This window comes from Echinops telfairi, unplaced genomic scaffold (genome assembly GCF_000313985.2).
Source record: "Echinops telfairi isolate 266 unplaced genomic scaffold, ASM31398v2 ScPeMD7_2010;HRSCAF=2546, whole genome shotgun sequence".
NCBI lineage: Eukaryota > Metazoa > Chordata > Mammalia > Afrosoricida > Tenrecidae > Echinops > Echinops telfairi.
Window position 1 is genome coordinate 22,206,212 of NW_022105908.1, and position 15,112 is coordinate 22,221,323.

Sequence of the window (15,112 nt, forward strand, 5' to 3'; positions counted from 1 at the left end):
GGAGATGAACCAGTCAGGGTGCAGTGTAGCACTCATGAAACATACAACTTTCCTCTAGTTCTTAAATGCTTCCTCCCCCCACCCCCACTATCATGATCCCAATTCTACCTTACAAATATGGCTAGACCAGAGGTCTAGTAGGTACAGATAGGAACTAGAAACACAGGGAATCCAGGACAGATGATCCCTTCAGGACCAGTGCTGAGAGTGGCGATACCGGGAGGGTGGGGTGGAAAGGGGGAACGTATTACAAGGAGCTACATATAACCTCCTCCCTAGGGCTGGACAACAGAAAAGTGGGTGAAGAGAGACATCAGACAGTAAGATATGACAAAATAATAACATAAATTATCAAGGGTTCATGAGGGAGGAGAGAGCGGGGAGGGAGGGGGAAAAATGAGGAGCTGATGCCAAGGACTTACGTGGAGAGCAAATGCTTTGAGAATGATGAGGGTAACGAATGTACAAATGTGCTATATACAACTGATGTATGTATGGATTGTGATAACAGTTGTATGAGTCCCCAGTAAAATGATTAAAAAAAAGAACTAGAGGAAAGTTGTATGTTTCGTTGGTGTTATTCTGCACCCTGGCTGGCTTGTCCCTTCCTTGTGACTCTTCTGTGAGGGGATGTCCAATTGTCTACATATGGCCTTTGGGTCTCGCTTCTGAACCCCCTCATTCACATCAAAATGGTTGTTTGTTTTGGACCTTCTGATGCCTGATACCTGATACTGTTGACACCTCATGATCACACAGGCTAGTGTGCTTCCTCCATGTGGTCTTTGTTGCTTCCCAGATAAATGGCCACTTGTTTATCTTCAAGGCTTTAAGACCCCAGATGCTATATCTTTTAATAGTCAGGCACCATCAGCTTTCTTCACTACATTTACATATGTACCTATTTTGTCTTCAGCGATCTTCTTGGGAAGGTGAGCATCACAGAATGCCAGGTTACTAGAACACAGTGTTCTTGACTTGAGGGAGGACTTGAGGAGAGTCCCAATGCCAGTCCGCTACCTTAATGCTTAACATATAAGTATATGTACATAGATCTATGACCCTGTTGTTATACATAAATATATTTACATATATATGCGCCTGTATTTCAATAATATCTCTCAGCTACATTGCCCTTGATCAAACCCCACTAGGCATTCTACGCCTTCCTCACCGTCGATTTTAGATCATATGTTGTTCCCTTGTCCCTGGGTTTGTTGTCTTCCCCCCTCCCTTTCCCCAACTCTCCCTCTCCCTTGACCCCTGAAACCATCAGCCCTGTTGTTTTCTCCTCCAGATTGTTTATCCTGCCTAATTATATATATGTATATATATGTATATATGTGTGTGTGTGTGTGTGTATATATATATATATCAGCCTATAAATACTTATTTTGGGGCTTCCATCTATTTTTGAGGTTCCACTGCTTTGCTCCCCTTGCTGTTCTGTTGCACTCCCTTCGTGTTTCGCACGTGTGTGTGTGTGTGTGTGTGTGTGTGTGTGTGAGACCAGGCACAATGCTCACACTGTGTCTTCAATGCTGTCCCCTGTAGTGCTCTGGTTCAGTGATGGGATGCCATATCTCGTGGTCGGGGCTGCCCCACGGTCCTCTCTGTGCATTGGCTGCTTTGAGCAGGAATGTCATCCTCGGAGCTTGTTGGACCAGCATGAGGTTCTCTCGGTCTCTGTCTTTCCCCTCTTGGTTTGCTCCCGTGTGCTCTGAGCAGATATGCCTCTCTCCTTGTGCTATATCTTCAGTCTGTCCTCCTTAGTGCCTTCTTCTAGGGAGGGGTCCACATAGCTGGGATTGGGGCCGGCCGCCCAGATCTCAGGTAGCTTGCCACTTCATGCAAGGGGCTCATTTTCTATCACTGTCTCTTTTCACGAAGTTTTCAGTATCTGACAGTATTTCAATTCTATTCATAAGGCTTTCCATGGCTAATTCCTCAGAAATGGATGGCCTATTCCTTCTTTGTTGTCTGTTCCCCACCATGGACTGGCAGAAAGATGAACAAATCTGCCTTGCAGGAAGCACAGCCAGACTCAACTGATAAGCGAGGACGGTGAGACGTCATCTCGTGTATTTTGGACACGCTATTAGGAGAGAACAGTCCCTGCAGAAGGACATCATACTTGGTGGAGGATCAGCATAGAGGAGGAACATCTTCAAGGAGATAGCTGGACCACAGGGGCTACAACAATGCTCTCAAACGCACCTCCTCTAGTGAGGATAGCTCAGAACCCAACACTATTTCGTTCTGTTATTCATGGCCTTGCTGTAGCTGGAAAGTGACTCATTGTACCTAACACCACCACCATCATCACCACCAACAACAACAATAACCCATCCTGAGGCATTCCTGGATAGTATAAATGGCTATTGAATTTGGTCAATAACTGAAAGATTGGAGGTTCAAGTCTACCCAGAGGCACCTCAGACAAAAGGCCCGGTGATCTACTTTTGAAAACCTTTACAGAGTACTGTTCCACTCTGGCACACATAGGGCCATCATGAGTCAATGTTCAGCAACTGGGTTTTGGTTACCCCAGTCTGGAATCCAGGGCTAGCTGTATCAACATCATGTCTATTACTTGAGTTTAAGTATCCTCATCCTTTGGTTATGTCTCCCTGGACAACTTCTGCACTCTTGCTCCCAACCCTGGGTTTCAGAGTATGATCAAAGAAAGTCAGGGATGCAACTGACAGATGTCAGCATAGCTAAAGTTCTGTGTCTCTGCCCGAACACACCTCAGCTGTCAGCCTACACCAGCCCTGGCTGATGGGCTCCACCAGCCTAGCTAGTCTGGTTTCCTGATGGAAATCACTTAACATGTTGCTACCTCCAGGCTCCATGTCCTGATGAACAGATGTGCCTCTAATGTGCATTATTCATCCCCAAATAACTCACTATTATAAGCTGGAACAAGTCCTCTTCCCTCTCCTCAAAATCCTAACTCTTTTTCATTGCTAGCTTTGGTGGTTGGTGCATGCATTTGAATGATAGCTGTATTCATAAGATTCCCTTGTTTGCCAATAGATAGAATCCCTATCACAGGCACCATTGTACTTCAAGGTAGATCTTGAAAGGTCCTTTTTGGTGATGAATGCAACTCCATTCCTCCTGATTGTGTCATTCTCAGCAGAGCAAACCATATGACCATGGTGCCCGCTGAGGATTGTCAGCATAGGACTACAGTGAGGAGCCTGAGGTCATCTGACCAGGGATGGAGTGGCAGTCTAGTGAAGGATTCAGGCTCCGGAGCCAAGCAGGTATGGGTTCAAATCTTGCCTCTGCCATTAACTAGCTGATGACAGGGGGCAAGTGTCTTTATCTTCAAGTTCTAACGGACTCATCCTTAACACCGATGAAGCATGCCGATTGCACAAGCTTGTTGGAAGGATCAAAGCAGATGGTGTATGCTAAGTATTAGGACGGTGTCTGGCGCATGCTTAATGCCTATACTGTGGGAAGGTAGCCTTCACCTTGCTTCAAACTTCTCACCCTCAGGTGCCTGTGTTTCCATGCAAGCCTTTCTTTCCTCCTTGCCTCAGAGGAGTTCACAATCTTTGACTCCATGTCCTCACAGTCTCCTCCTGCCTTGCTTCCTTCTGGCACCCCCTCTTTCAGATCCCCAGGCTCTCCTGGACCAGCTCCTTCTCCGACTCCCCAGAATTCTGGATTCTAATCTTGATTCAACAGGTTTCCTACTGGGCCAGGGAAACCCAACCATGAGTCAGAACTTTGCCTGACAAGGATTCATGTTTTCTTGTGTCTAAGAGCGGTAGCTCTTTGAGATCTTCCATGGGGGCTTGAATCTTCTAAGGAGGGGAAAATTCCCAAGTGCCTGATTCAGGATTGGGCAATCATGGGGAAATCATGTATTTCACTACTCCAGGAAGTTAACTTTCATCAGCTCCTGGCTGCCATGACACAGAGGTGATATCAGCGCTGACCTCCCATCACATCCCTCTGACTAGTCCCAACCTCTGCCATTCTCCTTGCTGCCCAGGGCCCGAATGACAGGGGAGGTGGCTGCCACCATGACTCACCACCACTCCCTCACATTGGCTCACAATGCGGGTGGGTAAGATCTCCTGCCCTGCTACAGGCATAGTAAGCATTTACCTTCCTCAAACCTCTAATACGCCAAATCCCATGCTCCACAGAGAAAAACAAACCTCCCCAGAATGGAAACTCTTAAGGTTTCCACTGTCTGTTTTTCTTCTTCTCCATATCCTTGTCTCTTCTTTGATAGCTGAAGACAGTTCCCTTTCCCCAAAGGTCAGTCTTTCACAAGAGCTTCTAATCCTATCCTTTCCCTCTGAAGAAAGGGAGATATGGTAGTTACGTAATCTGTGGTCAACTTGAGACTATTAAGATCAAAGGGGTGGAGTTTAGCCTGTAATCAAGTTGCAGCTTGATGACCTCATTTGAAGGAGATAAATAGCTCACTGGAGGCTGGACACACACACTCCCTGACTGACATTCCTTTTGACAAGCCACCTGGAGCTAAGCTGAGAGAGCCAGTGCCCTGGACCCGGCGCAGCCATGTGGAGACCCACACCAGAGCTGAGATGCTTCTACCACCACTGGATCTACTACACTTTCTACCCACTGGCCTGTGATCTTCCTGCATTCAGCATCATTGCATGTGTTGCATGAGTCTGAAGGGAAAATTATAAATTGGTATTGGACATATGGGCTAATATTGGACTTATAGACTTGATCTGGAGTGGGCAGGGATGTTTTCTTAATACAAAATTACTCTTTTAAATAAAACTCTTTCTGATACACATATATGAGTGTCAATGCATTTGTTCCTCTAGCAAACCCAGACTAACACATTATGGGATCAGGAGTAGGGTACTAGAGAAACAAATCATAAAGATGGAGAGTGGGTGCTGATTTGATCCCACTCCTGGTACCATGATGTGTTAGTCCGGGTAGACTAGAGAAACAAATCCAGGGAGACTCACATGTGTCTATAAATTTCTCCTCTTTCTTGTTGCTTTCGTCATGGTAGCTCCGTTGACACACACACACACACACACACACACACATCCTTATGCAACTCCTACCCCATTTTTCTTTACTGCTTTCCTCTTTTTCATTTCCAGTCTTTGAAATTGTGGTTTGGATTTGTGGTGTCTCTCTCTCAACCCCCCTTTTACTCTCGGTCACTACTCATGGGTCAGTTTGTCGTACTGCGGTGGCTCGCAAGTCCTGTGATGCTGGAAATGATGCCACTGGTATTTCAATTATCGGCAGTGTTCCCCATGGTAGACAGGTGATGTTGGCAAGATTTCTCATGTTCTTTGGACATGTTATCAGGAGGGGCCAGTCCCTGGAGGAGGACATCATGTTTGGTAAAGTAGAGGGTCAGTAAACAAGAGGAAGATTCCTCAACTAGAGGGGCTGACACAGTACTGTGATCATGGGCTCAGCCAGCGATGACTCTGTGAGGATGGGCTAGGATGGGAGGTTTATGGGGTCACCGTGAGAAGTGAGGAACAGCACCTAACAACAACTTCTTGAGACTTGTTTTGTGAGGCAGCCTTAACTTTTCTAAAACATTTACTACATTATAATCTATATTATATCTGCTAAAGATTTCCACTGAAAGGAATTTCAAATTAATATGCCCCAGATCACTCTTAGGTTAATTCTTGCCTCTCAAACATTCTACTTCCAGGATTTCCCATCTCAGTAAAAGCACCATTAACAAACAAACAAACTCACTGCCATCGATGATGGCATAGTAACGAGTTTGGCTGCAATCCACAGGGTCGGCAGTTCAAAACCACCAGGTGCTCCATGGAAGAAAGATGGGACCTTCTACGCCCATAAAGAATTACAGTCTCGGAAACTCACAGGGGTAGGTCTACCCCGTCCAACAGGGTCACTATGAAGATACCATTATCTCATGAATTGTTTTGGCCAGAAATCCAAGATCATCCTTGACATCTGTCTTCTCTTTGTTTCTAAATCCAGTCCACCACAAAAACTGGTTGGTTTGACTTTCTAAGGCTCTCTTGAATCCATCTGCTTTCCATCTGTATCGCCCGCTAGTAAGCTATCACCATTTTTTTTAGGAACTACAGTTTTCCTTATCTAAGCTATCACCATCTGTCATGGATGGAATTGTTGCAACAAAAGTATGTGTTGAAAATTCTAACTTTAATGAGTTGACTGCCTTGGGGAAGCCCCTGGACCAATATTGTAAGCTCCTTTGTCTAATGTAATGTATATGTCCTAATATTGACCCCCAAGTTCCCTTAGGGAGCCCCAAGGGCAACTACCCTGTTTCCCCCAAAATAAGACAGTATCTTACATTAATTTTTGCTCCCAAAGACGTGCTAGGTCTTATTTTCAGGGGCTGTCTTATTTTTCCATGAAGAAGAATACGGTACACATTTATTGTTGAACAACAAAAAAGGAAATTTATTACCTGTATACGGTACGGTAGTAGTTGTCATCACAAACCAGCATAACCAGACAAACTGTGAATCCTACAGTATCAAGAAGGCCTAATTGTGAATCAGCCAGACTCTTGTCAGGGCAGAGCGAGCAACAGGTGGCAGCTTGTCCTGGCAGCAGTGTGGGCTCTCTGACTAAAAGAAACCTCGCACTTCCTGTCTGCTCCAGCTGCCCTGCGGCCAACAGTGAGCTGCATGGTGGCACCTGCCACTAGAGCCGAGTCCAGAATTACGGTAGCTTTGGGGGGCTTTATTATCGGGGAGGGCTTATTTTCAGGGGGATGCCTTATATTTCAGCGAGAGACAAAACTGTAAGTAGGTCTTATTTTGGGGGTATGTCTTACTTTCGGGGAAACACGGTAGAATGTATTGATCTGCTGCCACCCATATTTTTGTGACAGTTTTCTTGACCTACCATATCCTCCTTAAAGGTCTGTATCTCAGCAAGCTGTTGGACCCCATTATGACCCCATGCTAATGGTCTCCCTCATTTGGATAATATGTTTCAGTAGTCATCTTGGTCCTGCTTAAGACTTAATAAATACTCTCTTAAGAAAACAACAACAAAAAAACCTCAAGCACACCAGCTTGTGTGATCCAAAGATTGTAAATAATAAATCCAACTCCAATCGAGGGAATGGTATCACAGCTTAAATTGTAAACAGCTGGTCTGCAGAAGGCTAGGGAAGACAATAGAAGCCCGAATCCATTTTCAGGGTCCCCACAAGGATGAAGCCTCCGGTGAGTTCCTGCTGACCACAGACCAGGGATGTGACTAGTCTTCCTATCATGCGGGATGCATTGGAAAATGGATTATTCCAGACACAGCTCGGTTAAGATCTAATACCTTATCATTTGATCTCCTTTTTGATCCATTTTAAATTTGTTCTGCCTCTGTGATCATGAGGTGTTGATTTGATCAAGTATCAGGCATCAGAAGGCCCCAAACAAACAACCACTTCCACAGGAACGAGGAGGCTCGGAATGGAGACCCACAGTCCATCTGTAGACAGCTAGACGTCCCCTCACAGAAGAGTCACAAGGAAGGGATGAGTCAGCCAGGGTGCAATATAGCACTGACAAAACACACAACACTCTTCTAGTTCTTTAATGCTTCCTCTTCCCCACTATTATGACCCCAGGTCTGCCTTTCAGATACCGCTAAACCAGAGCATGTACACCGGTACAGATAAGAGCTCTCAACACACAGAATTCAGGACAGATAAACCCCTCAGGACCAATAATGATACCATGAGGGTAGAGGAGATGTTGGGGAGAAGGGGAAGAAAGGGGTATCATGCACAATGACTGATGTACAACTCCCCCCATCTCCCCCAGAGGCATGAACAACAGAAACATGGGGGAAGGGAGACAGCAGAAGGTGTAAAATATCAAAATAAAAATAATTTATAAATTATCAAGTGTTCATCAGGGTAGGAGGGTGGGGGAGGGAGGGGGAAAAAAAGGAGCTGATACCAAGGGCTCAAATAGAAAGAAAATGTTTTGGAAATGATGATGGCAACCTATGTACAAATGTGCTTGATACAATTGATGTATGAATCATTATAAGAGCTGTAAGAGCCCTTAATAAAACGATTTATTAAAAAGAATAAAAATTAATAAAGTATGGAAAAGCAAACATTAAAAAATGGATGTATGGATCATTATAAGAGCTGTAAGAGCCCCTAATAAAATGATTTATTAAAAATAATAGTAAAATAATAAAGTACGGAAAAGAAAAAAGTAAAAAAAAATCTGTTCTAGCTTTTAATAAATTCTGTTTTCTTTTTGATCGAAGTTTTTATCTGTTTTACTTGATTATTGTTGCTGGCTTTAACATAAAATATTTTCTGTATCTGAAGTCTAGGCTAGGTAAATCTACAGAGGCAGTAAGTGGATCACTGGTCCCTCGGGGGTATGGCAGAGGAGCTTGGGAGAAATGGGGAGCTAATAATGATGAGCACAAGTCCAAAGGAAACGTCCTAAAACTGACTGTGGTGGTGACTGTACAGCTCTTCCGGATCGGATTGAATCACTGTGTTGCATGAGATGGGAATGGTATGCCAATAAAACGGTCAGGCAAAAGACAAAAACAAAAGAAAAAACCATCCTAACTCCTATAGCTGTGCATACAATCCCGCTTGGGACAGGGCTGCTTTGTCAAGCTGGAGAGATCCTGTCGGTGCTGGGTGTGGTACAGGTTTAAGCTGCTCGCAGGAGACTAAGAGCTAAACACAGCAGATTATGCAGAGAAGCGAACACAAACGAGGCAAAGACACCTGAAGATCACCCAGGAACCAAGAGAGAAGCTCAAAAGAGTCAAGGACCTTGAGAGAGAGAGAGAGAGAGAGAGAGAGAGAGAGAGAGAGAGAGACCTTCTCCTAGAGCAGTGGTTCTCAACCTTCCTAATGCTGCAATCCTTGTGGTGACCCCCCCAACCCTAAAATTACTTTCGTTGCTACTGCATCACTGTCATTGTGCTACTGTCATGAATTGTGATGTAATATCCGATAGGCAGGATGTATTAGGTGACCCCTGTGAAAGGGTTATTCGACCCCCCCAAAGGTTGAGAACCGCTGTCCTAGAATCTCACTCGAACTCACTGCGCCAGGTCAATTCCTACTCATCAACCAAGTAGGATGGGGGCCAACTGTCAAGTGCCTCTGTGGGTTTCTGAGACTGTAACTCTTTTTGGGAGAGCAAGTTCATTTGGTGACAGCTGGTGGCAAGCCTTGTCCATGAGAGACACGGTGGGGGAGGTACTGTGACCCTGAGGAGGCCTTCCGGGACACATTCAGTCTCACGGGGGGCAGGGGGCAAAAGGCACAGGCTCTGGGGGGCACGGGAAGGGCTGCCCTCAGCCACCCAGCACCATCTGGACAAGGGCTTCCTGTTGGATACCACCATGGCTGTCCTCGGGACCTGCCACCTGCACCCTCACCTCTTCCCCTGCCACCTTCTCGCCCGAGGTGACACCGAGGTGACACGCACATGCTGATTTCAGCCCCCACGACGTGCTGTTCCCTTCCTTGTCAACCGCTTGAAGGACTTCCCAGGAGTGCTGTGGACGCCCTAGGCCAGTCTGCAGCATGGGCAGGAAGGGCTCCACATCCAGCACCTTCACGTTGACCTCATCACTCTTGGCGTTCCCCCAGGGCATTGGTGGGGTTCTGGCTTAGGGCCCTCAGCATGTCCCCACACTTGCTGGAAGGCCTCCTTCAACTCTGTGGTCTGGGGTTGGTGAAGTCACACCTCTTGACTGCTCAGGCTTCGGCACCTTGTCCTGCAGTAATGGCCAAGACTGTGACTCTTTAGGGGAGTAGAAAGCCTCATCTTTCTCTCGTGGAGCGGCTGGTGGTTTTGAACCGCTGACCTTGTGGTGACAGTGCGAGGAGTAACCCATTATGCCACCAGCGCTCCTTCTCCGAAAGCCAGTACCCTCAATTTGAACTTCTAGCTTCCTAAACTGTGGGAGAATACATTTCTGTTCAGTTTTGCAATCCATTTGTAGTATTTCCACAGTCACAGCACAAACACTAATGAGCCCTGGTGGCATTGTGTTGCTAACCACAAGGTGGGTGGTTCAACCCCCCAAGCAGCTGTGAGACAGAAGACGAAGCTTCCTGCTCCTAGAAAGGGTTACCATCTCAGAAGTTCTCGATAAGGTTCCTGTGAGCGGAAGAGACTTGATGGCAACATACAAGACACCACAGAGTAACAACTGCAATTTCCCCGCCAACTGGTTTTACAACTTCTCCCTTGGCCCTCTGCCAAAGCACTTCACAAATTGTAGCTAGTCTCTGCTTTGAAAATGTAATCAGACTTTACTAGTGTTTTGCTTAAAGTTCGAATACTTTAGAGGAAACAAACAGACAAACCAACCAGGCAAGCAAGCCACCAAATCCTCATCTGGCCTCTAAAGCCCTGCCTGGCCCGTCTCCCGTTGACCTCTTTAGCCTCACCTTGGCCCTGTGCTCTCTACCCTCCAACCACATTAGCTTCCTTCTAAATCATTGAACACCCATTTAATTGGGTCCATTTCCTCCCGTCACAGGACCTTTGTACAGGCCGTTTCCCTCTGTCTGCATCTTTCTTCCCTCTTTAGCCATCAGATCTCCTTCAAATCATTCCCTCAAGGATCGTCCCCACGGAGTGCTTGTCGGGGCCTGTGAGACTCGTCAACGTGGCTCCGTGAGTCATGCCAGCCTCTCAATGGCTCCGAGAAGAGACTCCTGGCCGGCAGTGTTTACCACAGGGGCCCTGGCACCTGGCAGGCCTGGCAGAGAGAGACTCGGTGATTGTTTGCTGACTTTGATGAACCTTCCCTTCCAGCCTCACTTCGGAGGTCTGCTCATCCCTGCTTCCACCCAGAACCTGGCCGCACTCACCGCAGGGTCTCCAGGTGGCAGCGAGGCTGTCGCAGGGCCTCACAAAGGCTCTGCACTGCTGAGGGGCTCAGGGGGGTTCCACTTAGGTCCAGCTCCTGCAGACTCCTGGTGACCCCCAGCATGCAGAAGAGATCCTGCCAGCAGGCCTCCGTGACCGGCAGCCACCTGAACCTGAGAGGGGAGCAGAAGAGTTATGGCCTGTGTGTGTGTGTGTGTGTGTGGTGGTCTGCAGTACACACACCTCTCTCAACACGATGGGGCTCTGTGACTGGCCCACTTCCTTGCCTGCCTCCCTTCCCCCCACCTGCCGGGCAGCTCTCCCTCGTTTTTTTTTGGGCCTCTTCACTGCACCACAGATCCGAGCCATGCCAAAGGGTTCATGTTGTCTGCCTGGAGGTTCCTCCGAGGCAGGAACATAGCGTCTTCTTGATTTTCTTCCCTAAGTTCTACTGAGTTTGTGCTTCCTGTCGCGAACACGCTGGGCGGAACCTACAGCAATTCAAGCGTTGTCACACAGACTGCTTTCTGGGGACGCTGACGGTGTTCTTTGAGTCGTGCCCGCATCCCCATCCTCCCTCCCTGAGGGCTCTCCTCCCCCGTGAGCGAGCGGAAACTCACTGCCCCTAGAGGTCCCCAACTCGCCCTTGGAGCTGCTGCTGTCACTGGGATTCCGGATCGATGGTTTTAAATGGGTATCATTTAAAAAAATTATTATTATTAATTTTTTTTTGTTAAACTGAACTACTATCTGTTTTAAGAAGTCTTCAGGTACTATTTTTGGTTGAAGATGATCTCAGGGCAATTGTTTCAGGGATTCATCCAGACTCCTTGGTCCCAGGAAGTCTGGAGTTCGTGAGAATTTCAAATTCTGTCCTGCAGTTTCCCCCTTTTGTTTGGGATTCTTCTAGAGCAGTGGTTCTCAACCTTCCCAATGCCACAACCCTTTCGTACAGTTCCTCATGTTGGGGTGACCCCCGCAGCCATAAAATTATTTTCGTTGCTACTTCATAACTGTAATTTTGCCACTGTTATGAATCAGGCGACCCCTGTGAAAAGATCATTTGACCCCCACAGGGGTCACAACCCACAGGTTGAGAACCACTGTTCTAGAGGGTCCTCAATCAAAACGTTCATTAATGGTAGCCGGACACCATCCAGTTCTCCTGGTCTCACAGCCAAGGAGAGAATGGTCCATGGAGGCCACTAGCCACTTGTCCCACGTCATCCTCCCATTCTCGACTCTCCTTCCTCTGTTGCCCCAGGTAAATACCTCTGTGCCTTGGGTGGCCATTTGCAGGCTTTGCAGAGCCCAGGCCCTACACAGGAGCACTCAGCATGACCCGAGGCCCGTCAACTGGGGAGTCCCATGACACCGTGACCCCCGACCTCCCAACGAAGGAACCAAACCCCATGAGGCGTTTGGTTTCCGCAGCAAATCCAGTAAACAGACCGCTCACACGACTTTTGCCAAATCATCTTTGTATAGGTGTACGAATCATGGACAAGGTTCTTGTTCTTTCTAACCGTGTGTTTAGTTTGAGATCTGTGGCCCAAAGGAAACACTCTGTGGTTTGGCCAGTCTCCCTCCCTTTGATGCAGACAACATCTGTCTTCCTTTGGCACAACCCTTCCAGAGTCCCAGCACTCAGAAAGCAAAGGAGTTGTTGTTGAGGGGTGGGGGTGGGGGGTGGGGGGCGGAGACTGAAACATAGGCATTGTGGCCTGTAGAGAGTCTTCATATTCTGGATACCCCAGCATTCTTGCTCTGAAGCAGAACGTGCAGCTCAACCATCTCATCAGAGATCGTAGCTCTTTTAAATGCCCCTTCCCCTTCTATGTAGGGAAGACTCAGCTGTCTGTTTCCTTGACCTTGGACCTAGCAGCCCTGGTGAGTTGAAGGACTTCCAGTATATTAACTGGTCCACAGCAGTGAGTTGAACTGAGCCCTCTGTACTGCTGTGTGGACTAATTAGCTGTGATATTCCTTCGTTATAGTTTATATTATATTATATATATTATAATCATGTTATGTTTTATATATACAATCATAAGCATCCTGGTTTTGTTTCTCTAGAGAGCCCTGTCTAATACAGGAGGTATCTAGGCACATAAAAACACTCCACGGTCAATGTTGCAACAGGGGTGGAGGCCCTTGGATGGGGAAGTTGGTCACTTTGCTGGGTGGAGGATGGCTGGAGACGGCTCCTCCTTGGTTGCCCGTGTGGCTTCAGGCCACACGCCTGTGTCCGTGGTGGCATCACTGATACACACAAGGGAGTCAGTTTCCCCAGAAAAATCAAAGACTCTCTTCCAGACACATGTGATGGGGGGAGATCTCAGGGTCAACACCATTCCCAACACCAAGGGGAATGGAGGAACGTTTCTTGAGCAGAAATGACGTCAAGGTCAAAGGGATGATCTCGTCATCTCCCTGTTACTGTACCACACTCTGGTTTCCCACTCACGTATAGAAGCCGCACGCTCACAAATGCTCCCTGACGGATTGTCACAGAATGCTTACCACGTGTGACCCCTGACACGTGACCCTGGAGCGGTTCCACCGGCTGGACTCCCGCCGCGTGGCTGCTGTGACCAGTCAGTGACAATGTATGTTATCACATCTGGAGAGGCTTTGGGGCTTCTTCGTCTGTCAGCTGGCTGTTTAGGTGAAGTTGTCTGTGAATGTTTTAAAATGTGTCCACAACAGCCTATGTGCAAATGTGCTTGACACACTGGATGAATGCATGGAGTTTGATAAGAGATGTAAGATCCCCCAATAAAAGTATTTAATAAAAAAATTGTGCCCACAAGTGCTCTGATACCCCTCCCTTCATTTCCTCTCTCTTCAGTGGGAGATGGGCTTTACTACGTTCAGAAAGTGCTTTCCTCCTCCTCCTTCTTCTTTTTAATATAATGGAATTTCCCCCTAACGTTTTTATTTCTTTATTTTATCATTTTATTGGGGAAAGGCGCGCTTCTTAATTCTTGGTTTGCAAAGAGCTTTTGATCATCCATAGTTTCTGCTCTGTGGAGCTCTAGTGACATGGCGGTTACATGTCGGGCTGCTGACCTCAAGGCCAGTGGTTCAAACCCACCAGTCACCCTGAAGGAGAAAGATGAGACTTCCCACTCCCATAAAGGGTTGCCGTCTCAGAAACCCACAGGCACAGTTCGACCCTGTCCTATAGAGCCTCTGTGAGTCAGCAAGGACTTGATGTTGAGAATTTGAGCTTTTGAGAGGTTCTGATGTGATGATTTTCCTGCATTGGAATAATCTCATGATTTTATTTCCACTGGCTGTTAATGCTATGAAATGGATAGATCAAGGGTAAGAGAGACAGGTGGCTGTCCTGGGGGAGTGTGGAGGAAAGCTAGGTCAGTGTGAAGGTGGACGTGCACCTGGTAGGAAAGACAAAACAGACACACGGCAGGGGCCACAGCAAAGACCAGTCACACAGTCCGGTGCTGCAGAAACATTTAGACCAGCGGTTCTCAACCTGTGGGTCATGACCCCTTAGGGCAGTGGTTCTCAACCTTTCTAAGGCCGAGACCCTTTCATACAGTTCCTCATGTTGTGGTGACCCCCCCACCATAAAAGTATTTTCGTTGCTACTTCATCACTGTCATTTTGCTACTGTTATGAATCGTAATGCAAATATCTGGTAGGCAGGATGTATTTTCATTGTTACAAATGGAACATCATTAAAGCATAGTGACTGATCACAAAACAATATGTAATACTATATCGTGAAACATTTATTTCTAATGACAAATGAATGACATTTTGTCTTGAAGCATGGTGTGGCATAGGTAACAGTCTTCACCCTGGGCGTATCTGCATGTGGGCGGACCTGCCTGCACAGAGGAGCGGTGTCTTGGTTCCTAAGACCATTGGAAATATGTGTTTTCCAATGGTCTTAGGCGACTCCCGTGAAAGGGTTGTTTGACCCTCAGCGGGGTCGTGACCCCCAGGTTGAGAACCCCTGCTTTAGGGGGTCAAACGACCCTTTCATGGGGGTCACCGGGTTCATAACAGTAGAAGTAGCAACGAAAATAATGTCATGGTTGGGGGAAGTCACCACCACGTGAGAAACTGTACGAAAGGGCGGTGACATTAGGAAGGTGGAGAACCCCTGCCTCAGACAGAGAACGGAGCCCTGGCACAGCAGGTGGAAGTCACTGACTACCTTGAGACTCGCGTCTCTGGCACAGGGGGCTGCAAGAGCACGCCTGTGGTGCTCAGGA

The 15,112-nt window shown here is 47.2% G+C and overlaps 1 protein-coding gene across 1 annotated transcript in view; it reads right to left on the reverse strand.

Annotated features, from left to right (window-relative positions):
• Positions 1-15,112, reverse strand: part of NLRP1 (NLR family pyrin domain containing 1) — a 58,776-nt gene that overhangs the window by 34,721 nt on the left and 8,943 nt on the right. Inside the window, exon 5 of the mRNA XM_045293324.1 lies at positions 10,868-11,032. Within this exon, the coding sequence (XP_045149259.1) occupies positions 10,868-11,032 (165 nt within the window). The remainder of the gene's footprint in view (positions 1-10,867; positions 11,033-15,112) is intronic.